At 51.9% G+C, this 25,993-nt stretch overlaps 1 protein-coding gene across 1 annotated transcript in view; it reads right to left on the reverse strand.

Annotated features, from left to right (window-relative positions):
- Positions 1–1,136: 1,136 nt before the first annotated feature.
- ABLIM3 (actin binding LIM protein family, member 3) overlaps positions 1,137–25,993 on the reverse strand; it is a 57,060-nt gene continuing 32,203 nt past the window's right edge. The window contains exons 9-19 of the mRNA XM_012658232.1: positions 20,878–21,007; positions 18,678–18,725; positions 15,933–16,067; positions 14,737–14,798; positions 13,386–13,533; positions 11,778–11,807; positions 11,133–11,191; positions 9,340–9,400; positions 8,553–8,560; positions 7,946–8,026; positions 1,137–3,290 (exon numbers count right to left, since the gene is read on the reverse strand). Of these exons, the coding sequence (XP_012513686.1) occupies positions 3,177–3,290; positions 7,946–8,026; positions 8,553–8,560; positions 9,340–9,400; positions 11,133–11,191; positions 11,778–11,807; positions 13,386–13,533; positions 14,737–14,798; positions 15,933–16,067; positions 18,678–18,725; positions 20,878–21,007 (876 nt within the window). The 3' untranslated portion in view covers positions 1,137–3,176. The remainder of the gene's footprint in view (positions 3,291–7,945; positions 8,027–8,552; positions 8,561–9,339; positions 9,401–11,132; positions 11,192–11,777; positions 11,808–13,385; positions 13,534–14,736; positions 14,799–15,932; positions 16,068–18,677; positions 18,726–20,877; positions 21,008–25,993) is intronic.

Below are 25,993 nucleotides of genomic sequence, written 5' to 3' on the forward strand. Positions count from 1 at the left end.
CTTAAACAGAGTTTATGTCAAATTATAATAGCTTATGAAATATTGCATTAAACGAAGGTATGGCAGGACTTCCCAGGACTTTTGGCAATATGCATTACGAGTCTACAAGGGACAGGATGCCATGGGTTCTTTCATGGCACAGTGGTTGTGGCAGAGACACGGGCTCACTCTCCTAGACGCCACTGCTCTTCTGCCTGGCTCTCTTCTTCCTTGTTGGCAGGGGGCCTGCCTCCTCCTGTCCAGGCTGAACACGCCAAATGCTCAATTTCCCAGCTTTCATTGCAGCAAGGACGTGGATACATTCCCTAGTCCTGGCCAGTGTGGGATCTGAGTAGAAGTCTACAGAGGACTTCTGGAAAAGTTGTCCTGACTACAATAGACATGCAAAGGGAACTTTCTTTCCTCTTTTCTGATGTGCTTGTGTAAGGACATGATGCCTGGAGCTGCAGCAGCCTCTTGTAAACATGAGGGAACACGTTGGCTAAGGACAAAAGCCAGCATAGTGAGGATGGTGGAGTGCAGAGATGCCAAGAACCTGAGCTGCTGGATGTACCAACTCTGCACCTTGGACTTCTGGTTGTGCAAGACAGCACGCGTTCTCATTGCTTAGCCACCAGGCGCTCTGTACTTGCAGCTGAAAGGAGCCTGCCTGATAAGAGTGATAAACTGGTCTCTCCCAGTCAGACAGGCTGGAATTGACTCCTGGCTCTACCAGGGTTAATTATGTGTCTTCTCGAAGGCTGTTTACCATCTGTGAAATGCAGATATTAACAATGGCTCCCTCCTGGGTAATTACAGAAGCTTAACTGAGATGATGGGTGTCAAGTCCTCACGTAGAATTTGGCACATTGTTGGTGCTTAATAATGAGGAACTATTATTATTACTATTATTTTTGATCTCGGAAATTTATTTTTTGTTGGAACATCCTCTACCATCTTGAGGGACCCTGCATTATGCAGAAAACAATCTGAGTGACGTTTACTGTGTTGAACTTTCTCATTTGACACCAGGAGAAGCTGGGGCCAAAGGAGTGGCTGCTCTCTCAGTGCGTTCATTTTGAAAAACGTGCAAGCTTCAGCCTCTTCCCACGTCGGTCATTCCGCTCACGCTAGAAGCAACAGAAGGACACAGGTTTGGGTTGAAATGATGTGCTTTTATGGGAAACAAAAATATCCAACAACAATAACAAAAGCCCTCCAATCTCGCCAAGTTCTCAATTAGTGATAATGAGGCAGTTTCAAGGATTGTGTCTGGCTGGGGACATTTATAAAGGGTCAGGGAAAGTCGGAAGACATTGGCCAAAAAGAGAAAGTGCAGGGAGGGCTGACATTGTAAATGAGAGCACATCAGACTTCCCTTCCGGCCCCTCACCTACCACCTTTAAACTTAGAGTCTCCCACAGTTTACAAAGATCCTTCCTGAATTTTGCTCAGATGCAATCTCTTCCAGAAAGCTTTCCTCGGTCTGCTCCGACTGCACACGCCTTTTCCTTAACGTCACACACACTTCCTCGTGCCTTCTCCGATCACTTTCTGCCTTACGTCCACTATGCTTGGGTACATGCCTCATGACACCCACTATTAGTGGGCATGTCCCCAAGACCAGAGCCCCTGTGGATTCATCCCAGTGCTCCCCTCCCCCTCCCCCATCCAGTGCTCAGTATTCAGCAGGTGCTCAGTATTCAGCAGGTGCTCAGTATTCAGCAGGTGCTCAGTGAGGGTTTGTGGAATTTAAGTCAGTTCTACATTTGCCACGTCACGTCACCGGCCTCTTGAGAATCATAATTGTCATTTCCACTTCTTCATCCCTCCTCCATGGCCTCAAAGTGGTTCGACTCAGGGCATCTCCAAGAAGGAACCAGCCCCCACCAAACACCAACTCAGAGTTGAAAGTTTGGAGAGGGGAAGAGAGAAGGTCAAGCTTTCACCCCTGTTGCAGAAGGCAAGGAGGCAGGAGAGGCAGCCACTGGGAAATCCAGGATGACCTTGAGCGGTGTTGGCCAACACTTCCTTTTGGAATCTCAGAATCTCAGCCACTCTTCCAGAAGTTTCCCCCATGAAACATGGCCACATTTGCAGCAGGAGCTCAGGATTGGTGGGGGTCCAGAACGGTTGCCCTGCCAGCCCAAGGACCAGAGATGTAGACCAAGAACATTTCCTTGGGACATGGCCTACCTTACCTCTAGAGGGGTGGGTAGAGCCGTCTGTCTAGTTGTTCGGTTGGAGCTGCAGTGGGGGAGCCCTGTGGAGCGTTGAGTTGTCAGGCACATAGATTGTAATAAGGCTGAAGAATACAGGCTGCAGTAATGGGCCTCTCCTTGCAAGGGGGCAGGGTCAGGAGGTGCTGGGAGCAGTGAGGGAGAGAGGAGCGTCCCAGAGGTCCTGCAGCTGTGATTCTAACAGGGCCCTGCTCTGCCTCCCGCTCCCTTCCTCTGGCTCCCCAGATGCAGGCAAGCAAAGGGGCCAATTGGGAGTGGTGGAGGGAAGAGAAGCGCCTTTTTTCTTTTCCTAACGGTAAGTCCTAGGTTTGGATAAGGGAGAGGTTACAAAGCAGGGCAGAGGAGGAGGGTGGAAGAGCTGAGGAGAGGCCTAGGCCCTATCCACATCTGTTTACTGGTGTAATGAGTGGGTTTGAGGCTCCTACTTCTAACTGCATCGTCCCCAGAGAGCACTGAGCTCCTAACTGGGGGTGTTGAGAAAGTTCTTTACGGGCTCTCAAAGGCGCTCAGTGATTTTGGAAGATCGCCACGGATCTTCCCATGGGAGGGCCCCTCTGGGGCCAATAAGGTGTGACAGCCACATGGTCACCGTGAGCCCTGGTGACTTGGTAAAAGGGCCCAGAAGCAGAGAGAAGAGAGATTCTTCAGGCACCTTCTTTAGGAAAGAGAGTTGGACCTTGGGGGACTCAACTAGGACAGGTGTTTCAGTATAAAAAGGGTCCCCCGTAAAAGGATGGAGTCCCCTCAAATCCCTTCCCAGATCCCACAGCACTTAGAAAAGAGAAAGTAAGGAGCATAAAAATATCTCGATGACGTGGGCTTGCCCGACGGTGCAGAAAAGCGAGTCTCACGGCAGGCGGTGTGGCCCATTACACAAGAGAGGGTTACACCGAGCTTCAGTATAGACGCTTTACATATATCTTTATATAAATGCATATATATTTATAGAGCCTCTGCCTAGAACAGCCGGGCTTGCTTCTTCAGTTCATTCCTCTTCCAGAGGGCCAGCCGGTCGAACTCGGAGATGGTCATGCCGAAGACTTGGTAGAACTCTTCCTGGGACAGGTGGCGCTGAGGAGATGAGGGGGACAGAGAGAGAACAGCGTGAGGGTGTGAGGGGTAGACTGTGGGTGGGAGCAGGCACTGCATGTTCCCTCTGGGTGCCCTGTGCCTGGCACAGTGTCCGACCCAGGCAGGTGTGCAATGAATGTTTGTTGAATGGCTGAATGTTTCCCTGGAGGGGCCCCTGGAGCTGATCTGGCTGGAGAGGCCTCCCTTGCCCATGGCTCAGGTGGGACTTGCGCTCCACCTAAACCCCCCTCGGTGCACCCTGGCTGACCTTACCTTTCTGCACACCTGCTCCATGCGTTTGTGTCCGGAAGTGTGTATGGATTAATGCTATTTCAGTCCTCTTTGGGAGAGAAGGGAGGCATATCTGAGATTTTAAGGTTTATTTCCTCTTATTAATATTTTTACAAATGATCATGAAGGCTGTTCATCAGGCCAGCCAGTGACAAAAAATTACTGGACATTATTTCTCGACCCACTGAAATGTCCTTTTACCTCTTTCTTCTATAAAAACAAGAATGCCATCTGATCCAACACTGCTCTGCATTCCAAAGCAGGGCTCTCCCCCTTTCTGCCCTCCTTCCTTTTCTCCCTTCTAAGCAGCCTTAAAAGGGTGATACACTGTCAAAAGGTTTTAGAGTTGGAAATATATGGCACTTAAATGGTGGCAAGATGATAACAATTAGTTGCATGTAGTGAAGGGTGGTTGGATGTTCATTTTACAGTTCTTGCAACTTTTCTGGAGGGCTGAAAGTTTTCAAAATGAAATTGAAAATTAAGTTTAAAAAGAGAACTATATGGCATATAGCCAACCTGCAAACTACTGGATTCATGGAGCTGACCTGTTGGTAGCAATTATATCAGCTAATTGAGTGTTGGAGGAAATTCGATGAGGATTATGTACACAGCTGCACGGTAATTAGCCAGTTCTCTGGCCTGTTGCCACTGCGAACTCATATTTTAGCTACACATTCAGAAATGTAAAGAAAAGGTAACTCCGATAATTTTTTGTTAGATATCATTGGCTGCTGGTGACTTTGAGTTGATTTTTCCATACTTAACGGTATCGAATAACACTAAAAATTCCTTGTGTTGTATTATGCTCAATAGTTCAAAACTGCTGTTTCACCCTCATTTTTCTCATTTCATCTTTCTGACCACTCTGAAAACCAGGAGTTATTTTTTATCCGATTGAGAGAGAAGGAAACCCAAACTCAGAGAATTAAAATGACGAACTTGCCCAAGAGGGAGAGTGGGAGGGAAGGAGGGAAAGAGGAAGGAAGGAGGCAGGAGCAGCAGAGCTGAGACCAAAATGTGGGTCTTCTGACCCCAGTGTCTATATTCCCACCACCCCTCTTGGTCAACCCCATTGAAAAAATTCATCAATGAGTCTATTAGGAGATACTTAAAAAATGCACAAAAGAGAGAAAATAGTACAGTGCACATTACCCATAATAGTACAGTCCATTACCCATAATTATCAAGAGTTTGCCACATTTGCTTCATTTATTTTCTTTGCTGAAATATGTTACAGCAAAGCCTAGACATTGTGTCAATTCATTCCTGCTTACTCAGTGCGTATCCCAAAACATACTGGGTATTTTCTCACTAACCACAAGGCCCAAGCAAGCCTAAGGAAAATTAGCAATAACTGCTCAGAATTCCCTACTACCTCTCCATTGTAAAATTCCTGTCTTGAAGATGTCCTTTTACAGACGGTTTGTCTGAAAAAGGATCTAAGCAGCACCCACAATCACATTTGGTTGTTAGGCCCCCTATGTGACCTTCTTCTTTTCTTAGGCTGTTAACTTGTTCATATTCGTTTTACCCAAGTGGGTGTTGAAAATCACTTGCCTAGGAGGGAGTTCTCTGCTCCTTCCACGGTAACGACCCGGGGAAGATGCGCTGTAGAATCACCTGTCCTCTCTGTGTTGGAGGCAGCAGCTACTATCGATTCTCTAGTTGGGTTTCTCTGCTGTGTTCAAAAATGTTTGTTATGAGGCTTGATCTAAAGGAGTAGTAGTCTCAACCTCAAATCGAGTGTCCACAAGTGGACTCAAAGGAGACCAAGGCCTCTCTCCTCTCCTCCTCTATAGACTGGCTGGAGCCTCCTCTCTTTCTGGGGTTCTCAGGGCCCCTGATGCCAGTCCTGTGCATTGGTCATTTGTGACAGAAAGATGTTTAAGCAGGAAGGTTTTAGAGCCAGGGAGACATGACTGTGTGACGTTGGACAAGTTACTTAATCCCTCCTGAGCCTCAACTTCCTCTTCTGGAAAATGGGAGCATCCTGACCCCTGCATCACAGATACAGCGAGGGCGGATGAGAGAACTTGGGTCACGCGCTCAGCATGGGGCCGGCACGCAGAAGTGCTCGCGCGCCTGGCACTTGCACTATCGCAGTGATCTTTGCACGTGCCCATCGCATACCATGATCTGGTGCCCCTCTCCTTTGCCTTCATCATCTCCTCTTCATCTTTGCTGCATTCATGTGACCCTAGCCACACTCACCTCCTGCTGTCCCCAAACACACCAGGCCCACTCCTGGGTTAGGGCCCCGGCACTGGCTGTTCCCTCTGCCCAGAATGTTCTTCTTTCTCATAAAATAACTCCCTCACCTACTTCTAGCTTTTGCTGAAATGTCACATATTCAACGAGACCGACTCTGATCCCCCCTATTTCAAACTGCACCTCGCCCCGCGCTCTAGCTCCCAATCCCCCTTACTCGGCTCTCCTTTTACTATTTCCCTTAGCCCGATTGCCTTCTAACACACAGCATCATTTATTTTCATTTGTGTCATTTAAGGGTCTGGCTCCTCACGCAAGAATGCGAGTTGCGAGAGGGCAGGGGTCTGTGTTTTGTTCACTGACATGCTGCAGGCACCTAGAACAGTACCTGACATACGGAATACACTGTCAATAAATATTTGTTGGATGAATGGCTGTCTATACTCCGAACTCCTTGAGCCCAGGGTCAGAATCTTCCTTCTTCAGCTCCTTCCCTGACCCAGTGCAGGGGCCTAGGGCAGTGTCTTCTAGCCCAGTGGTCTCCGCTCAGGCTACATTTTAGACATTCCTGGGAGCTTTTAAAAAATACTGATGCTGGAGCCCCTTCCTCGGATGGTGATTTAATTGGTCTAGGGCGGGGCCCCTGTGTGAGGTTTTTAAAAGCTCCCTGGGTGATTCTGATGTTAGGGAGAGTGTTTCCAGCCCTTAAAGCTGGCTCTGCTGAGCTGCGCTGGGAGCTGTCCCCTTCAGCACCGGCAGACACTCTCACTTTGAGAAAGGGAAAGGAGGAGGCCCTTGTTATGAATGTGGGGAGAACCGTCCCCTTCCGGAGCCTGCTACCCCAGCACGTGAGAGCTGGAAGGACGCGCAGAGCTTCCTGGCCCACTTGCATTCCGCACCTTCTGCCCCAACCCTCTATCCCGGGACAAGTTCTTCACCAGCAGGTCAAGGGTGGCTCATGTGCTCTTCCCAAGGAGTGCTGAGCCTCCTCTTTTAGAAGCCTGCATCCAATGCCACAAACACCTCCTGACACCTCTCCCAGCCCAGGCCCCGTGGAAGAGGACAGACAATCTTCCCCCCTAAGGAGCTCGGGCTCTGGCAGAGGAAGTGGATATGTGAATGATCTGACACAGAGGAATACCAGAGGTGCCTGGCCACACTCTGGACACAGGCTGAAGGAGGCGGAGGAAGAGGTGAGTGATTCATCCTCGGGGAGGGCTGGAGGAGGCTCCGGGGTGCAGGGATCACTAGCGCGGGCCCCTGGGGAGCAAGCAGGCTGGCGAGATGGGAAGGGCATTCTAAGGAGAGGCACCGGGCTGTAAAGGGTAGAGCGTGCCCTGGATCAGAGGGGATCAGGGACTGGAACTCCACGCCACGTGGATGGGACAGCTCGAATGCCCAATGCCATCCTCAGGCCCACCTCTGCGTCTTTATTCATACTGTCCCCACCACTCATGATGCACCTTTTTCTGTCCCCACCCATCCAGACCCCACCCGCCTTCAAAGTCCATCCACATCCTTCCTCTTCCTGCAAGCCTGTGTCACCTACCCCAGGCCTTAGTGGCCTTCCCTGACATTCACTGGGTACTTCATACTGAGCGCACTGCCAGACTCCACGCTAAGGGCCCCATGAGTGTTGGCTCACTTGCTTCTCCTAGCAACCTGAGAGAAGCACTCCAATCACCCCCACTTTACAGAGGAGAAAACCAAGGCTCAGTGAGGCTGTCCCTTGGTTAAAGCTGCCCACCTCGGGATGGCAGAATCAGAGTTTGAACCTACACTGATTTATGCTTTCACCTTCTACACAGCACTGCTCTCCTCACCTCCCCCACCACAAGCACTAGTTTTACTGACAGTCCTGAGACTGAGGGCCCCTTGAGTGCAGGGACTGAATCTAGGACTTCTCATAGGTCTGCAGGGGCATCGGCCCCAGGTGAGGACACGCTGTCGCTGTGCACACAGATGCTAACTGAATTGAAGAGGAGGCAGCACAGAATAGCACAGAGCAGTTTTGGTTCAAGTCTCTGCTTTTTCAACAAGCTGCATGACCTTAACGCCATTCATTCTGCCCACCCCTCCCGAACTGGGTTAGACAAGGCAGCCTCTGGAATCTCTCCAAACCCAAAGGCTCCTGCTCAGTTTTCTAGACTTACCTCCAAACGGGTCCGGTCTACGTCCTTGGGCAGCCGGTTTCTTCCCCTTGTGGTCACTAGCAGCAGCTCATAAGGGTAGATCTGAGGAGAAAGGAAGGGGATGTTTCTAGCATGGCAGGGAGGGCTCGTGCCTTTCAGTTCTATTTCGTGTCTGGGCTCCCTCTCCTGTCCAGAAAGGGCCAGAGATTGAATCTGGGGGAAGGGCTGAGACTGCCCCCTGGGGGTTGCCCAGTATCCTTAAGGCACCCTCTTCTAAAAGGCAAGGACAGAGTCCCCTAATATGGCTAGGAATAAGGTTGGTGGCATTTGGCATTAATATGGGACAAAACCTCCTGAATGTAAGTGTCTAATATTTGGTGACTGGCAAGCCACCAGAGAGTCTTTGAGGCCAGGGAAACGGTCTGATTCTAGTAGGCAAGAGACCTAGGGCAGGATTCAGGGAAAGTGGACCAGGGAGAGACAGGAAATGTTAGTCTTGGAAGGACACTTGGGGTTATTTATTTATGTTCCCTTCCCTGTATAGACAGTGCTGTCATCCTCCTGATGCTCCCCAATGTTGTGGCTCCCTGAATCCTGGAGACCCTCAGGGTCTGTGCATGTCCTTTACCTTGTACTCTGCAGAGACAAAAGAGACACATAGAATGGAACCCATCAGTCTTTGCGTTGCATCACTCCCTGGCCTGTCTCAGTTTTCCAGGAGTTCTGGCCTCCACCACGTCCTCCTCTTGACCACGCAGAGGCCCCATCCTGGCTGAATTCACCCTGGAGCATAGTCTAGGCTGGTATGAGCACAGTGGCTGGCTGGAGGTAGGGGTTGGGCTGATCTTGAGATGGTTTTAGGGGAAAAATGGCTTTTGAGATATTTAGAATAGAAATAAGAAGAATCTGAGATTGTGAAGCACATGGATGAGAGCTCCCATCTTCTGGGGGACCCTCCAAGGTTTTGATGTGGGACCCCTCCTGCCACAGCCTGCTCGTAGGAGCTGGTGGAGGCTGGCACGAGAGCATCACTGGACAGAACGTGAAGCTCATGGATGTTTTTCTGGGAACGGTGTGCATTTGGCTCTGAGTGTTCCCCATCACTGGGGCTGGCAGGAAACTCTAGCTCTGCAGTCCAGGGAGAATGGCACTCTGCGATGGCTCTGGGAACCCAGATGGGACAGGTGGCCTGGAGATCATCCCAGGCTGGGACTTGAGAGGATGAGGGACAAGCAGGGGAAAAGGGAAGGAGTGGGAAGTGAACGGGAGCTGGAACTCGGGGTTTGGGCATAGCCCAGTGTGGGGACAGAATGTGCAGCAACGTTAGCCGAAGGTCAAGCAGTTCTGAGTGGTACATCCTGGGAAGTCCTGGGAAAAGCCCTCTCCCTGCAGACGGCTGCTGGGCCAGCACTCACCTCGCATGCCCCAGTTGACTGCGTTCATGCTGTCGTAGTGGAAGAGGTCCGCGCTGGGCGTCTGCAGGGGAAACAGAGCCAGGACTGGCCTGAGATGAGCTCGTCTCTGCCTCCCTGAAGTACTACCATCTCCAGAAGATGGCCAAGGCTGCTTGGACCCAGGCCCTCTCAGCAGCCTCCTTAAGTTAGGGAAGCTTAACTCACGGCTGTGTGCTTGTGCCGAGTCCTGGCACATAGTAAGCACTCAAGTTACATCTATTAATTTGGTGAATTTCACCTCATGCTTTCTTTCATTGCTCAAATACCCCTTTTCCTATGAAATCTTCCCTGACAAACCTACTGGAAATTGCAGGTGGCCCCTTCCACAAACTCTCAGTCCTGCTCATCCTGCTTGTCTATTTTCCTTTCCCTTAGCACTACCTTCTAATGTTCTATATCATTTGACTTGTTTGCCATTTATTACTTACTTTCCGTCTCTCCCTACAAGAATATAAGCTTCATGGGGTGGGGGTCTCTGTCTGCTTTGGTCACTGATGTATTCCAAGCACCCAGAGTGCTACCTCACATATGGAAAAGGCTTTTGATAAATATCTGTTGAATGAATGGATGTCTAGACCTTGAGTGTGTTAAGGACAGGGTCTGTGTGTTTCTCAGCAGCTGGGGACTATTAATACCAGCCATGGCTCTCCAGTGGTGCTCCAATCCCTTTTGGATGCTCTACCCTAAAAAAGCTCCCTATTTTTGGGTCAATGGCTTCCACCTGGTCCCTTTGTAGTCTCTGTTGCACATGACAGCCAGAGGGATTCCATGGTCAATCTGACTTGGATCATGCCGTACGCCTTCCAAATCCTTACCAGTGTGCAAGGCCCTAGTGTCACTCCCGTCTGCCTCCACGTCCTTACTCCACCCTGGCCTCACCAGCTCAGGCCCATTGCGCTCTCTTCGCCCAGGGACTTGGACACTGCGCTTCTCTCTATCTGGGTGGCTCTTGCAGGCCTTCCTTCTCTCTCTCCCCCCTCACTCTGTTTTCCATCTCAGCACTTCTGACTACCTGACTTCCTATCACACGCTGTCTTGTTTATGTCTGTCTCTCAGCTAGCATGTGATCTCCACAGGAGCAGTGACTGGAACAGCATCTGGAACAGTGCCTGGCACTTAGTAGGTGCTCAGTAAATCAACATCTATCTCAACATCCCACCCCTTCCCCCCATCACTGTCCCACTGCACAGCTGTCCTACTGTGAACAAGGCATGTTTTCATGTCCTTTCAGCCTTCAAACCAACTCACTGCTTTCATGCAGATTTTACATCCTGGGCATCAGAGAGCTCAGAGATGAGCCATGTTAGAGGCCAGTGGAGCACGGCAGTCAGGCGTGGGCTCTGGGTCAGCTGGCCTGGGCTTGAATCCCGGCCCTACCACTTGTTGGCTGGGAGAGCTTGGGCAAGTCACTGCACCTCCCTGTACCTCCATTTCTTCATGCATGAAGTAGGGCTAATAATAGTAACTACCTGTCCAGGTTGTGAAGGCTAAACGAGTTAGTGCATGTAACGTGCTTAGTTCAGTCCCTGGCACAGGGTTGTTGCCCAATAAGTACTAGTTGTTTCCCAGCCCCTCCCATGGGGGCCTCTTTTCAGGCAGGCATCTCAAGGGAGGGAAGCAAGTCTCTGCCGTTGGGTTACTTCAGCTAACCCACCTCTAGCCAAGGCCTTTGCCCAGCTTCCACCCAACAATGAGCTAATGGTGGACGTGTTAGCATCCTGGGGGGCGATGTCCCCCAGCACAGCCCCTCTTACCCTGTGCAGCCCATTTCTTCTGTAGGCAGGGAGGGAGGCGGATTTGGAGATGAGGGGATCTGAAAAGAAGGAGCCAGAGCAGTTACCAGGAGCCTTAAGCCATGCGTCCCTCTACCCAAGGTCACCAAATGGCTACAAATGGCCCAACCCAGTGGAAAGGGGTGAGAGCCAGAGGACACTCCCTCTTCCTGATGCTCTCCAGATTTTCAACTTGACTGTCTGAGTAGCTCCTCACCCTGGCAGAATTCTAGGCCCACCCAAGGCACCCACTCGCACACTGTCTGGCTCTGGCCTACACACATCTATTTTCCTATGACAGATCTCTGTGTCCTGGCCACAGGGTGGCTCTGGCAAAGGCCCTGGAGTTGGCATCAAGCTCAGCACCCAGATAGGAAGGCGCCCAGGTGGGTGGAAGAGGTGCGTGCTCTTTCTTTCTCCCTGGGACCTGCTGGGCATGGCAATCCTGGTTCTAGAACCCCACGTGGAAGCCCACAACCTGAGAAATACAATGGGTGGACTATTTGAGATCTGGACTGCGCGGGGACATCCATGTTGTGTGGTCATCAGAGCCACGGGGAGCTGCAGCCGACTCAGCTCCGGCCCTCCCAGGACCCGATGGGCGAAGGCAGGCCGGGCAGAACGTACCGCTGTCAGCCAGGTAGTGCGACCGAGGGGCTGCAAGAGAGAAAAGCCGAGACCAGTGCTCATGGGGACAGACAGACGTGGTGGAGACAGTTCACAAGAACAAAGAGACATGGCTTCCACACCCAGCCACCATGGCTGGCCGGAAGTAGGGGCCTCCTTTGGCACCTCGTTTCCCATTGGCCAGTTTCCGATTGTCGCACCTGCACCTCATCTCCCTCCCCCACCTGGCTCCTAGCCCCGCACCTGGGGCAGAACAGGTGCTCTGTGATACTCGCTGGACAGATGCAGTTGAATTTTGAGCGGCACCGGTGCACGGCACAGAGCCCAGAGCCAGGGGCTGAAAACCACGCCCCTCAGCTGTCAGGCAGGGAAACAGGCTGATCAGTTCATCTCGGCTCTGCCACTAGTAAATATCTAACTTCAGACAGTTTACCTAATCATGCTTCAGTTTTCTCACCTGTAAAATGGGGAGTGATAGTGTTTCCTTAATAGGATTATTGTGAAGATTGTGACATAATACAGTAAGACTCAGCATAGTGACCGACACATATAGAATATGCCAAGAACTGGCTTTACCATCACCACCACCGCCATCTTCACTCTCAGCAGGAGTCAAGGTGCGGTGTGGTGAAGAGGGAAACGCTCATGGCCTTGCGGTCGCTCTGACTCGGGTCTGATCCTGGCTAAGTCACCTAGTGGCTTTCTGACTTGGGGCAAGTGGCTTAACCTCAGTTCTCTCGTCTATAAAGTGAGTGATAATAATCCCTCTACATCGCAGGTCTTTGTGAGGACCAGGAGTGATAATGTATCCACAAACGCCTGGCGCACGGAAGTACAATAAATGATACCTTTTATTAGCCATCAAGTATTAATCTGAGATGGGATTTCCTGGCGGGACTGAATCCCACAAGGGTAAGAAAAGGAGGATGCAGAGAGAGCACGTGTGTGTGTTCAGAAACAGAGAGGAGCTTGCAATGAGAGACTTTCAAGGCGAAGTGCTTGAACAAAGCCTCTGCTTGTATACCTCCAAGTGGTGGTAGGCTCACTACCTCAGGAGGCTGTCCCTTATATTGTTGAGCCATGCAGACTATTAGAAGACATTTTTCTTTACACTGAATCTGATTGGAAGTCACAGCTTCAGATGGCCCAAAGGGGTAAGAGAGGCTGCTCAGGGTACAGCATGGTCTTCTGAGGTGGCGCACGCAGCCCCTCACCAAACCCGTATTCTAGACCCAGAGGGGGCGCCAGAAATGGAGGAAAGTGAGAGGCTCTGGGGCTAACTGCCATGGCCAGCCTTTCCTGATTCCCGATTCCTTTGTTAGCCTGCGGGATGGAGTCGGGGCCGGCTGTGTTCCAGCAGAACTTTACTTATACAAACAGCCAGGGGATCTGATCAAGCGAGCTCCAGCACTTGGGCAGTTGCCCAAGGCTGCCGTGCCTTAGTTCCCCATCTGTAACATGTGGGCGTGATAAGGGCTGCCATGAGGAGGAAGAGAGAGGACGCGTGGACTGGCCTCAAGGAGGCCTGGCTCAGAGTGAACAGCTAACAAGTGTCAGGCGGTTGCCAGGAAAGGCCCGGCCCTGCTGGGCTTCCGGAGCAGTGCTTACAGCCATTGAGGGACATCTCGTAGCCAGCTGTGTGCAGGGCCTCCCGGCTGCTGGTGGAACTCCGGGGAGGGGTCCAGGGGTCCGCGTAGGAGCTCGACCGGGCCTTCATCTCCTCCTTCAGAATCAGCCGGCCGATTCCGCTCTGGAGCTGGGGGTGGGGGAAGAGCAAGGTGAAGTTAGAGGGACAAGAAGGGACATCGAGATGGAACAGGCTTGGGAAAGGCTGAGCGACTGGACCCTCTATGGCAAACCTCTGCCTTTCCTGCGCCCCTCCCGCCTCGTGGCACCCACATTTCCCTTTGGGACTTCATCTGCCTTCCACAAGTTGTCCTGTGGTCTGGGGTGGGGCAAAAAGCAGGCCTGGCCAGTGACAGGATCCACTGTCCTGGCCACAGTGATTGGTTCAGTGATGGGCAGACTGCCACCTTTTTTTTTTAATTGAGGGGAAAATCATATAACTGCGAATTAACCATTTGAAAGTAAACAATTCAGGGGCATTTTGTACACCCACAATGTTGTGCAATGACCACCGCTATCTCACTCCAAACATCGCTATTACCCCATAACGATGGGTAGTAAAGGAGACCCTAAAGCTATTAAGCAGTCCCTCCCCATCCCCCAACCCCCAGTAACCACCCATCTCTGCTCTGTCTGTATGGATTTGCCTGTTCTGGATATTTCATATAAATGGGATCATGCAGTTTGTGGGCTTTTGTGCCCAGCCTCTTTCACTCAGCATGTTTCCGACCTTCATCCACGTTGTGGCCACGTCACTTCATTTCCTTTTAGTAATGTTCCAGTGTGTGTTTACACCGCAGTTTGTTTATCTGTTCATGAGCTGATGGACATGTGGGTTGTGTCCACCTTTTGGCTGTTGTGAGTAGTGCTGCTATGAACGTCAGTGTGCATGTATTTGGGTCTCGGTTTTGAGTTCTTTTGGGTATCTACCTAGAAGCGGAATTGCTGGGTCATATGGTAATCTTATGTTTAACTTTTTGTGGAATTGTCAGACGTTTTCCACAGTGGCTGGACCATTTTACATCCCCACCAGCAACATAGGAGGGTTGCTGGCACCCACTCACCACAACAGGAAAAGAGCATGAAGACAAAGCAGAGGGAAGCTCCACAAGAGAAGAGAGAGACACCTTCCTGATGGCATTTTTTTTATTTTGAGCAGTTAGACCCGGTCAACCTGAAGCTAATCCTACCATTTGACTTTTCAGTTATGCAAAGCTATGCATTTCTTTTTCTATCATAGGTGAGTTTGAATTTGGTTTCTGCCACTTGCAAATGAAAAAATCCTCAGTGATGTACCCTCTAAGCATCTTGGTCAGTGGTATGACCTGCTCACCTTGTGCATGCTGCGGTCAAAGTCGTCCTCCTCTCCAGATGAGAACCTTCTGGCTCGGGGAACTGCCAAAGGACAGAGAGGTTCAGCTTCTGCGCCTGTGCTCCCCATTCAGCCCTCTCCGGCTTAAGACATTTGGAGATGGTTTTTCCTTTTCCTTTTTTTTGCAATTGAAATAGTCTCATCTAAGATACCCCCACACCTGTTGGGAGTGGTCTCTCATGCCTTTGCAGCCACTGGACATTTACCATCTCCCGTGGGTACTAATCACGGGCGACTTTGGGTGTAGTTATATTTGTGAATTACTTCCTTTTCCAAATGGAGAATTCTTTGAGGGTAATGAAGGAGTCATCTCTGAGCTTCCATGAAGCTTTGCTCAGAATGAACATTCAATTAGTAACAATGTGTGTTCAATCAAAGTGGATCTTGTTGACAATCCCTCCCTATACTTAAAAGGAACAGCGTCAGTTGCCTGATTGGGTAGGCTGGGGCCCCAAGGATCACTAGGATCCCTTGCCAGGGTGCCTACAAGAGCTTTCCATCTCCCCACATCCTCTTTTTCCATCTTCCAAACCATTTTTCACCCCACAGCCAAACTGGTCTCTCAAAAGCACAAATGTGATCATGTCACTACTTTCAGTGGCGTCCCACTGTGTAGGATAATAACCCAAATCCTTACCTCAACCCACAAAGCCCTGTGGGATCCCCACCCCCACACATGCTTCTCCCCCTCTCTGAGCTCAAGGCTAAGCTGACAGCCTTTCCTTTCCTCCACTGGAACCCGCATCTTGGGTCTTTGCACAGTTTTCTACACTCTCCACTGAATTACCCCCTGTCTCCCTTCCTATGGTGGCTGAGTCGCTGCACCTAAGGTGCTTTTGTCATTTTTCTGGCTGACAGCGTGCCCTGTCCTAATCCCTTCCACCTCTTGTGCATCATCTCCCTCTCATGGCTGGGACCTCTGTCTGTCTCCTCCACAAGGGCTGCGACCTGATCTATTTTGCTTCCCATTATATCCCCAGGGCATGGGTGGCCCTCAGTACATGTCAGTTGCATGACTAAAAATCCTCAGTTATACACCCTCTAAACGCTCTCATTCAGAATGGTCATGTGAAGGGGTGGGTGCTGTCTGTCCCAACCTCCTGTGTCCCTGGCACAGGTGATAGGGCTCTGGTCCCAGGCTCCCATGGGGAGGCTACCTTTGGGGGACCCATGGTAGGTCCAGTACTCAGACTCCGCAGCATAGTAGGGGTCTGGCGAGTAGGCTGGACTGTACTTGGAGGCCTGGCTGATGTCTTCACTTGTTTTGCTCTTGGTTGCTGTAGACAAATCACCTGTAAAGGACCCAAGGAGAATGCTTCAGGAAGGCAGGATGCCTTGGCCGGGACTGTGCACCCTTTCCCTGTCTTTACCAGGCTCCCGCCCAGGTCAGGAGTCTTTAGTAGGAGGGTCTGGGACATGGAGCGCTGGGGCCAATCCTTCATTTTACATTTGGGTATTTAAACTGGAGAGAGGGGAAGGGACTTGCTCGAGACCACACAACAAATTAGTGTCAGAACTCGGCCGGACTCCAGCCCAAGGCTCTTTCCAGTATATTCCAGGGATTCCCAGGTCTGCTCCAGAGTGGACTCTAAGGCTGTGGCTCCTTGGAGTAAGACTGGACAGGTCCCAGGTGAGCCCCAGCCCTCATCTTCCTAACCCTTTACAAGCCTGCCTTGTTATGGATTTGAACCACATCTAGGGTGGGGATGGCCAGGCAGGGCCACGATGTGTGCTGAGTCAGGTCAACCTCCTCATATCCTGAGATGCCACATTTGGTCTGGGGAAGCTACATGGCCCCAAGGATGGAGCACTGGACAGGAAGTCAGCAAAGCTCTGCTTAGCTCTGCCATTTAACTCAGATGTAACACAGGGTAGATCCTGCCCATCTCTGCCTCAGTTTCCCCATCTGTAGGTGTCGGAATTGGTTTGCTGGCTCAGGTGCCATCCAGCTTCAAGTTTCCACCTGAAGTAAGCCCATGACAAGGGTGACCAAAAGACTCATTGCAAACACAAATGCTTTACGAATGACTTATAGTGGCCCAAAGATGAGTGACAGGCTGGTACGGCAGAGAGGGGCTGGGGAAATGAGTGTGGCTCCATGACCATTTCTCAGAATCAGCTATAGGGAAGCTCTAGGGACAAGCTCTACGCTCTGTGGAGCCAGAGCAGCAGAGGGTCATGGGATCAACCTGCAGCCAGCCCCAGGCTATGCACCCTCTCCCAGCAGCACTTGCTTCTAAAGCTTTCTTTCTTTCTTTTCTTTTTTTTTGTTGCCTGGGCTAGAGAACTGTGGCGTCATCGCAGCTCTCTGAAATCTCAAACTCCTGGGCTCTAGTGATCCTCCTGCCTCAGCCTCTCGAGTAGCTGGGACTACAGGCGTGCACCACCACATCCGGCTAATTTTTCTATTTTTAGTAGAGACGGGGTCTCGCTCTTGCTCAGACTGGTCTGGAATTCCTGAGCTCAAGTGATCCGCCTGCCTCAGCCTCCCAGAGTGCTAGGATTGCAGGCGTGAGCCACCACACCCAGCCGAATTCTCCCCTTTGACTTGGGTTCTGGGCAGCCCCTCCTGGCCAATCGCGTTTAGCCTTTCCATCTGCCCTCCTATTCATGCAATCCACCTCCACCCCACACTCTTCTGGAATCTGCTTTGGAGCTACCCCGCAGAGCCCACCTGGGAAATCCCATGAAGTCCTGAGAAGCTTGGGCCCTGGGGGCCTTTTCTGGATATAAAGCGGAACTGCCTTTGTTGGGGTTGGTGCCTTTCTATGGCCACTCAGTGGCCTGTGTGTAATGTGTCCTCCACAGCTATGTGTACATGCTCACAGACTCACCTTAGCCCCCTGCTCAGCCCCCTCTGAAACCGAGGATGTCTGTCTAAATCATAGGGTCTTAAGCACCCAGAGCCACTATTTATACTGTTACTGTCCCCTCCACCAGCTGGTTAGTTCAGATCCTGGTTTGGGGCTGCTTTGCCCCTCTCCAAACTCTGCCAGCTGTGTGTCTCCCTCTGTTATCCACTAGAGCCTTAAGCCAGTGAGGTGCACAGGGATGCAGCTGCTCCTCTGCACCCTAAAGGAAGGGATGTACTTATTCGACTGAGGCTTAATAAGTGCTTTTTGCAAAAATGAACAGGAGGCGTCGGTGACGAGGACTAGGTGGATCTCATACCGAGCACAGGCTGAAATCAGGGACAAAGCTAGTTAGAGTGCAGATTCTTCACACTCAGTATTTCTGATTAAGGGAGTCTGGGGCAGGGCCAGGGCTAGGGACTCTGCCTTTTTAATAAGTCTCTCAGGTGCATGTGGCCCATAGACTATTCTTTGAGAAACACTAAATGAAGGAATGAATGAAAGAATGAAGTGACTCCCTGCTCCTTTTTCATCTGCATCTGCGCTCCACGAACCCATCCACTCTCAGGAGACAGTGACTGGGACCAGCGTGGAGCAGTGGGTCCCAAGCTGGGCTGGGCATCAGATGCACCTAGAGAAACAGTTACAAATACAAAATTCTAATTCAGCAAGTTGGGGGTGGGGCCCAGGAACCTGTGTGCGTCTCACGTGATTCTAATGAACATTTTTGAGTATCAGTGCCTTGGCGTGCGATGCTTCCAGGGGTACATTTTACAACGGTTTCTCTGATCATGGAGTTTAGGACACCAGACAGCAGTGATTAGTAAGGTGGTGGGAAAGGATTTAGGGGACATGAGGCCTTTGCTCTTTTGAAATGACACCAACCTCCTCCCCAGTGTCACCCTGAGAGATGGGGGACAGCCAACAAGAAGGACCAAGATGTGGCCTTGCGTTATGTGGTTCCTGGTGGCCTGGGCAGAGCCATCTGCATAGATGGTTAACATCCCCCCTCTCCTTGTCTGGCCAAGCCCTATCTATCTCTGACCATACCATGCCGTTTGTAGATCGGGGGTTTCCGGTAGATGTTACTGTCTCCAGCTGCCAGACAGACCAAGAAGGGACGGCGGGGTGGGGGGGGGGAAAAAAAAAAAAGGAAAAAAAAAAAAGAAAAAACGAAAAAAGAAGAACTGGGCAAGTGAACCCAACAAAAAAAAAAGGGCAACAAACTTTTCCAAAGGGCCAACAACCTTCCCCCGGGGGAACTCCCCCTCCAAAAGCCAAACTCCAAACCCAACCCAAAAAGGTCCAAAGAAAGGGGGGCGAGAGGAACAGATGGATTCAGATGGTGCCGAGGAGGGGCTTGGGGCTTGAATGGTGGGCGTGCAGGCAGGTGGCACATGCTCAGCAGAACCCATGCAGGAAGGTGTCCACTGCCTCCACCCAGGGTCCTACCTCCAGGTGAAAGTCCCCAGGACGCTGCAGCCAAGTTTCAGCATTATGTCCCTCCCCCTCCCTCAAATACACACAGGAAGGGACCCCTTCAGGGCAGTTGAGAAAGGTGTAGATGAAACAGCAGGACAGAGCTCTTGGGGGGAAAGTGAGTGGGGAGTCAAAAGCTGAGCGCAGAGTTAGGAGACCGGGCCCAGCCTGGCTCTGCCCAACTCAGACCTTGTCTGAACCACACCTGCAAGTCACGTAGCACCTGCCTTCCTCTCGTCTAGCGCCACCTCCAGTCGCACTGACTGTACACCTGCTGCTCCCTCTGCCTGGGATGTCTTTGCCTGGGGTCTTCGCAGATGGCCTCCTTTTCACCTTTCAGCTTTAATGTTCCCTCCAAGAAGCCCTTCCTGACCACACGACCCTAGTCATCTCTCATGGTGCCCTTTTTTATGTATGTTTAGAGAATCTATCATTACCTGAAATGATCCTTTATTATCTCTCTCCCCACGTTAGAACATAAATGCCAGTACTATGAAGGCAGGGTCTGGGCTGGGTTGAGCACAGCTACAAGCTCCGGGCCCACGACAGTGCCTGGTTGTAACAGGGGGGACAAGGGAGGCTTGGAGAAGCCAGGCAACCAGCCCAAGGTCATACACTTATGAGCAGTGGTATTGGGATTCGCCCCAAGAGCTCTGATGCTAAGCTGGTGGCCTTTGCCACTGTGTGTCACTGCTGTGCCCTCAGGGGCTTGAGCATTTGGGGAATTTCACACTAGTTCCCTGTACCTTTTCTTCCCTGGGCTGCTAGCTTGAGGCTTTGATCAAGGCTGGTCCTGTCAAATGGGTGGACTAACACCCCTGGGGGTGTTGGGGCTGGTGTGTGGAATTAGTGTGGGTGACTGGTTAGGGAGGGTCCCCCAGGAACTGGCTTCTCCTTGGTGCCTGTACATCATGGAGCGGGACGCTCAGGCACTGGAGACCCCCTGGAGCATGCACCCATGCCAGGCATTCTGGGCTGGCAGTGCCTACCTGGGATGTGAAAGTGCTTGGGAGCCTGGTAAGAGGTCGGAGTGGAGGACCTCACGTCTAACTGGCTATGGTATGGAGAGCTCCGGCCACTCTCGGGCCCTGGGGCACGCAGGCAGTGGTCCCCAGAGAGAACAGAGGCACAGAGAAAACAGGCATTAACGCGGTGGCAGTTAAGGAAGCGGTGAGGTGATGACAGCAGGGGTGGGGGTGGGCTGGGGCGTTCCCACGTGCTCAGGCTCCGGCCGGAAGAAGCATGTGCTCTCATGCACTGCGTCTGCAGAAACAAGCTTGACCTTGCCTCCTGGCTGGACTCCAAAGCCAGATTTCGCGGGGGTAAGAATCAATTCTACCAAGCTCTGGGAAGGCATCTTCGTCCCTCTAAGCTCCCCAGCAGGGCTCCTTCCCTCCGTCCCAGCCTGCTTCCCTCTCCCCTCGGGGTGACTGTGCAGGGCCCCTTGGGGAAGGCCAGGCCCCAGGAAGCAGGTAGAGGCATCTTCTCCCAGCCAGGGCTGTGGGGCTGCCCGCCACCCCCTCTCCTGGCAGCTCACCACCCACCTTCCCGCCGCTTCTCAGTGCCACATACCCCTTCTCTACCCCTGCCAGGGACACCGCGGGGACTCAGAGAGGCCCAGCCGTTCACCTAGGTGGCCACAGGCCTCAGGAGGGCCACGCTGTGGTGGGGATCCTGGGGAAGCCCTGCACAGGCTCTGCAGCCCAGGGACACCACGTCACTGCATTGTCCCCCGGCTCTTGCTCTCCCTTTGGGGCTTCCCCTTCCTTACCAGAGCGGTAGTAGTGGTGAGGTGAGCGGGAGAAGGTGGGGGACATGCCCTGCCGGCTGTAGGTGGGGGAGTCGATGTACCCCGGGCTGGAGGCCCGTCTCTGCCGGAGGTCCAGGTTCTCGTAGATGTCCTGGGGGAGGAAGTGCACTGTGAGCAAGGCCGTGGTTAGGTGGGCCTGTGGCCCGGGGGGTCTAGCGGGCAGGTGGGGGCGTGACATGGAATCTGGGATTCTAGGGGCTGAGGCAGGAAAACAGAAACTCCCTCCCTGAGCTACACGCACAGCCCGAGAAGTGGCAGAGAGTCTCCCGCACTTTGCCATCACTAGCAGGGCCTTGAACGGCACCCAGGAGTCAGGCCCTGGAATCCTGACTGGGAGCCCCGGGAGCCCGAGGGAGCCCATCTCTGGGTAAAAAGGGCACATCGGGTTCGCCCATCCTTTATGCCACTGCTGCTGCCTGCAGGGCATGCCCCAAGCCCCTCCGTCACTGCCTGGTTGGGAAGCGCACCGTGGCCAAGAGCTCAGGCCCTGTGGGGGCTGGGGAGGGGTGAAGTCTGGGGTCTTCTTGGTCAGCACGAAGGGACACAATTATAATCAACTTAATTCTATTGCAGCTTAGTTACCTGGGAGTAGGGAGATAACGTTCCCAGTGACTGAGGAGCGAAGAGTTTGAAGGCAGTCGTGGAAGGAGCAAAGGAGAGAGAGGGCGAGAGGAACAGGCAGAGTATTGTCAGAAGGCTCGGCAGAGGGAGGGCCCGCCGCCTCCCCTGGGCACGTTCTCCACGATGTCAGAGCTGCTGATAGCAGGTAGGAGACCTTGGGTGTACGCCTCCTTGTACAGATGGAAAAACCAAGGCCCAGGAAGGCAATGTGAAGGCTCAGGGCCACTCAGGGCCTCTTGGGGAGGAAGTGGCAGGTCTCGACTCAGACCCGGGCTTCGCCACGGCTCGCTGAGAGCTATTTCCACCACCCTTCCCCGTCTCTCCACTGGCTCATGACTCCTCTGTGGTTCATGGGGACAATACCGAGGACAGAAACCCAAATGTAGGGCCAGGCAAGGGCTAGGCTGCTGCCATCAACCAGAGAGTTGACCTGTGGGTGGTGCAGCCAGCTGGAGACACAATGTCCTGGCGGAAGGGGGCAGCGGCTGCTCAGAGACTGGGGCGTGCTGGAGTGCCTGCCAGCCTTAACACAGCCTCTGGGTTTAACAACACAAGTCAGAAATGCGGATTCTTATGTGAAGTCTCCCAATGTTTGCATGTAGCCAACTAGTTAATATTTTAAAAAGATACTCTGTGAGTGAAACAAATCAAATCTGGGGCTGGCTGTGGCCTGTGGGTCCTGGTTTGCCATTTCTAACCTCCGGAGAACCAACTTCTACCAAACACGTGATCCCTTGTACCTGCTTCATTTCAGGGGTCAGAGCCCAGATAATCTCAGCACGGGCTCTTCACCCGAACAGCACCCCAGTCCCTTGGAGAGGCAGGGACCTGGCTGAGGTCACAAGGCTGGCTGTGGTGGAGCTGGGACAAGAACCTGTGTCCCTGCCCACCAGGCCAGGGCTCCTTCTGTTCTCAGTCGTCGCAGCTCAGGGGCTGGCATGGGGTTAGAAATGTCCTGGGATACAGACCGCCAGGACCACCAGGACCGCTAGCGTGATGGCTGCTCTGCCTTCTCCAGAGAACACTTTCTCTTGTTCAGCAACCACTTAATGATTTCAAAAGCCATCTCTACTGAGTCTTTATAAAAGTGTCTTTTTCTCTGCACACTGGGGCTTAAGGCCAGGTGCACAAACCAGAGAACGTGCCTGATTAGGGATTATAAACCTAAAGGGCCACTGAGCCTGGCAGCAGGTGAGAGCCATGGGCTGAGTAGAAGAAAAATTTCTGCACTAAAAGGAGAAGTAATAAGTGTTCAGAGGCTCTTAGCCTCACTGCTGGGGCTAACAGGGAGCGGTAGGGACTGAGGAGAATGGGGCGGCCCATGTCCTGTCTACAGGGGGCGCTGCTACCCATCTCCAGGTGGTGGAAATACAGGTTTAATGTTGCCAGCTCTGATTTTTCGAGAAAAGCCAGAAAGCCAGATTTTTGGATGAAATCTCTTGAGTTTAAAATGTTGGCTATAAATTCCCATTTAGAAGAGACTGGGGGCCAGCACTGTGGAGGCCACGCCGTCTGCGATGGACAGGGCTGGGGACCCCGGCAGGACTCTCCTCCTACAGCAGCCCCAGAGCGAAGGGCGAGACGCGATACCTCTCCATAGCCACATCTCTCCAGCATCTCGTCGGACGTGTATCTGGAATGAGGCTCGTAGGAAATGAGGTCGGGGCGTTGTACCTCGTAGATGGACTTAACCTTGGGGAGAGCTGCCAGGTCTTTGTAATTAAGGATCTCATTATCCACTTTAGCCTGGGGAAGAGGGATATGGACAGGAAAGGAGTAGAAAGATAAGAAGGAAAAAGGAAAGGAGGGAGGAAACACAAACAAGGTACAGAAGGATCGAGTTTCTCCAGTTTCCACTAAAAACAATATATCAGGATCGAATCAAAACATCGTAGAAGGTTAGAATAAGAACGGTCTCAGAGGCGGCCCGTTGCAACAGGGCCGACATTTACTGAGCAGTTATCATTTGCGAGGGCCTGCACCTTACGGGAGTTATCTCCTCTAAATGTCATAGCACCTCTGTGAAGAAGTGTCAATATCATTTCCATATTACTTCTAGATGAGGAAACCGAGGCTCAAAAGACTCGGCAACATGCACCGCTTAGCTAGCAGGTGAGAATCCAGCGTGAACTACACAGCCTGGGTGCTGACAGCCTCCCCGCCCCACACAGTGAGGACATCCCAGGTCACAACATCCTTGGAGAAGGACATGAAATGCTGAAGACAACAGTCATCATGTAGAACACCAGCGAACATTTGGTGAGCGCTTATTATACGCCAGGCTCTGTCCCAGCTCCCTCATAGGGATTAACTCCGTTAATCCACGTAACTCACAAGCAGTAATAGGACGATTAGTATAAGCATTAACATTATCCTCGTTTTGAATAAGGAAACACAGGCACAGAGAAATCAATTGACTTGCCCAAGGCCACGTAGCTGATAAGTAGCAAAAACCCGAATTTGAACCCAGAGAGCCTGCCCTCTCCAGTGGTCTCCCCTGCCTTCTCCAGAGGAGTTCACTGGCTGGCACGGTCAGAGGCTGCACTCAGAATACTCCTCACATCGAACCGCAATGAGCCTCTAATTTCCGCTTGACTTGACTTCGCCTAAGTTCAGCCCTCCAGAGCTGCAGGGATTACAAGACAGCTTCCCCTTGCATGTGACAGTCCACATCTCACGGCTCCTGAAGCTATGTCCTTTCCAGGGCTGTGTCTATCAGCTGTTCTCTCTGTGACCTGGTTGCTTTTATGATCAACCAGGATCTGCCTTGCAAGGTCCTGGGGTTGATGTAAATTATGACAGAGGCCACCAGATAGAGCATCCGAGGAGAATGTGTGAGCCTCATAATGTTCTCCCAATGCCATAGGGGCCAGGCGACATCTCGGGGCCAAGACTACTTTAGAGAGAGCAGCATTCATAAAATCCTTATAAGCTTTGCTACTTTAAAAGCTTCCCAAGGACCTGTAACTACTCCATCCCTGCCCCCTCCTACTGCTGTCTGGACACCGTGCTGCCCATTCTCCATTGCCCCTAGACCCCCTGTCCACCCTGCCTTGCCTGGATCTGTGCCCAGAGTGCCCCTGGGCTGCATCTCAGGCTCTCTTGCTCTCTGGCTTTCCATTGGGTTTGGCCAATAGGAGGCAGCAGAGCCTAGAGGATGAGTGGGGAGAGAGGCTGGCACACTTACTCCCCTGGCAACCTTCCTGTCTGGTTGTGGGCCTGACTCCTACCTGGTGACTGTGTGTCCACAGTTCCTGCTCTCACCAGCTTCCATAATGCTGTTTCCTTCCATTGTCTCTTTAGGCCCAGGGTGGTAACAATGTTGTGCTGTTGCAGTCCCTGGATCCCTCACTGTCTCCTGTGGGTCCCCTTAACCCCACCCACACCTCTGTCCATGGTGCCTCCATGACACCCTCCTTAGTTGAACTCTTTGAGGGATGCCGCCTGATTTCTGCCAGAGGCTGCCTGCACCAATTCTGTGGTGTGTGGGTACAGGGAACCTTATTAGGAGAGTCCACTTGCTGAAGGAACTGCTGCCTTTTGTCCTGGGATGTTAGATCTTGACCTTGGCATCTTACAAACTCAACTCCACCCAAAACTATTCATCTTGGCACTTTACTCCAAACCGCAAAGATACTTAATTTATATTTCATCCTATAACCACTTTGTTGATGGGGCTCTAAATGAGCCTCAGGTCTGGGAGGTGCAGTGATTGATCAGAGGCATCCTGAAGTAATTAGCCAGGAAGGAAGGAGGAGAACAACATGGGGCAGGTTGAAGTCAAAGCACCTGAAGATGATTCTAGAAGTCAGTGGGGGATGGAGCAAAGTTTTAAAGTTTGAAAGATTCTGCCAGCTCCAGGTTCACCGATAATTTTAATTTTAGTTTTAATACCAAATCTCAAGTATCTATGAAAAGTATCTTGTTTTTGCATGTCCCCAAAGCAGATGGATCGATTTTTTGCCAAATATGGAAGCAATGTTTGGGGTGGTCTGATTTAAAATGTGGCTCATGTAACACGTGCAATCATTCCCTGGAACAGCAGAGCATGAGGCCCCCTAAAGGGTGAGAAGAAGAGAAGGCGGGAGGGGAGGCGCGTGGCTATGCCAGGACTTGAGGAACAGCTGGTCTCAGCGAATGAACCTTTGGTGGGCAGGCACGGGCACAGGGTCCCCAGGTGCCACTGGGCACTCTCTTCTGCAGGGGAGCTGCTTCTCACAGGGGACTGCAAGGTGGACAACATCAGGGCCTAACTTACTGCACAAAGGTTAAGAAGGCTCTTCAGGAGCCCAGGCCACCAGCCAGTGATTGACGGCATCGTGGTGCAGCCACTTCCGGAGCGCGCGTGTCCCGGTAACTCTCTTCTGGAGACCTGCTCGCATTTGTCAATAGCCTTCTCACAGAGCAGGCCCGGAAACTAAGCCCATTCATCCTGCTGTGGTCTGGCCCATTCACA

Source organism: Propithecus coquereli, unplaced genomic scaffold (assembly GCF_000956105.1).
Source record: "Propithecus coquereli isolate 6110/MARCELLA unplaced genomic scaffold, Pcoq_1.0 Scaffold58, whole genome shotgun sequence".
Classification (NCBI taxonomy): Eukaryota; Metazoa; Chordata; class Mammalia; order Primates; family Indriidae; genus Propithecus; species Propithecus coquereli.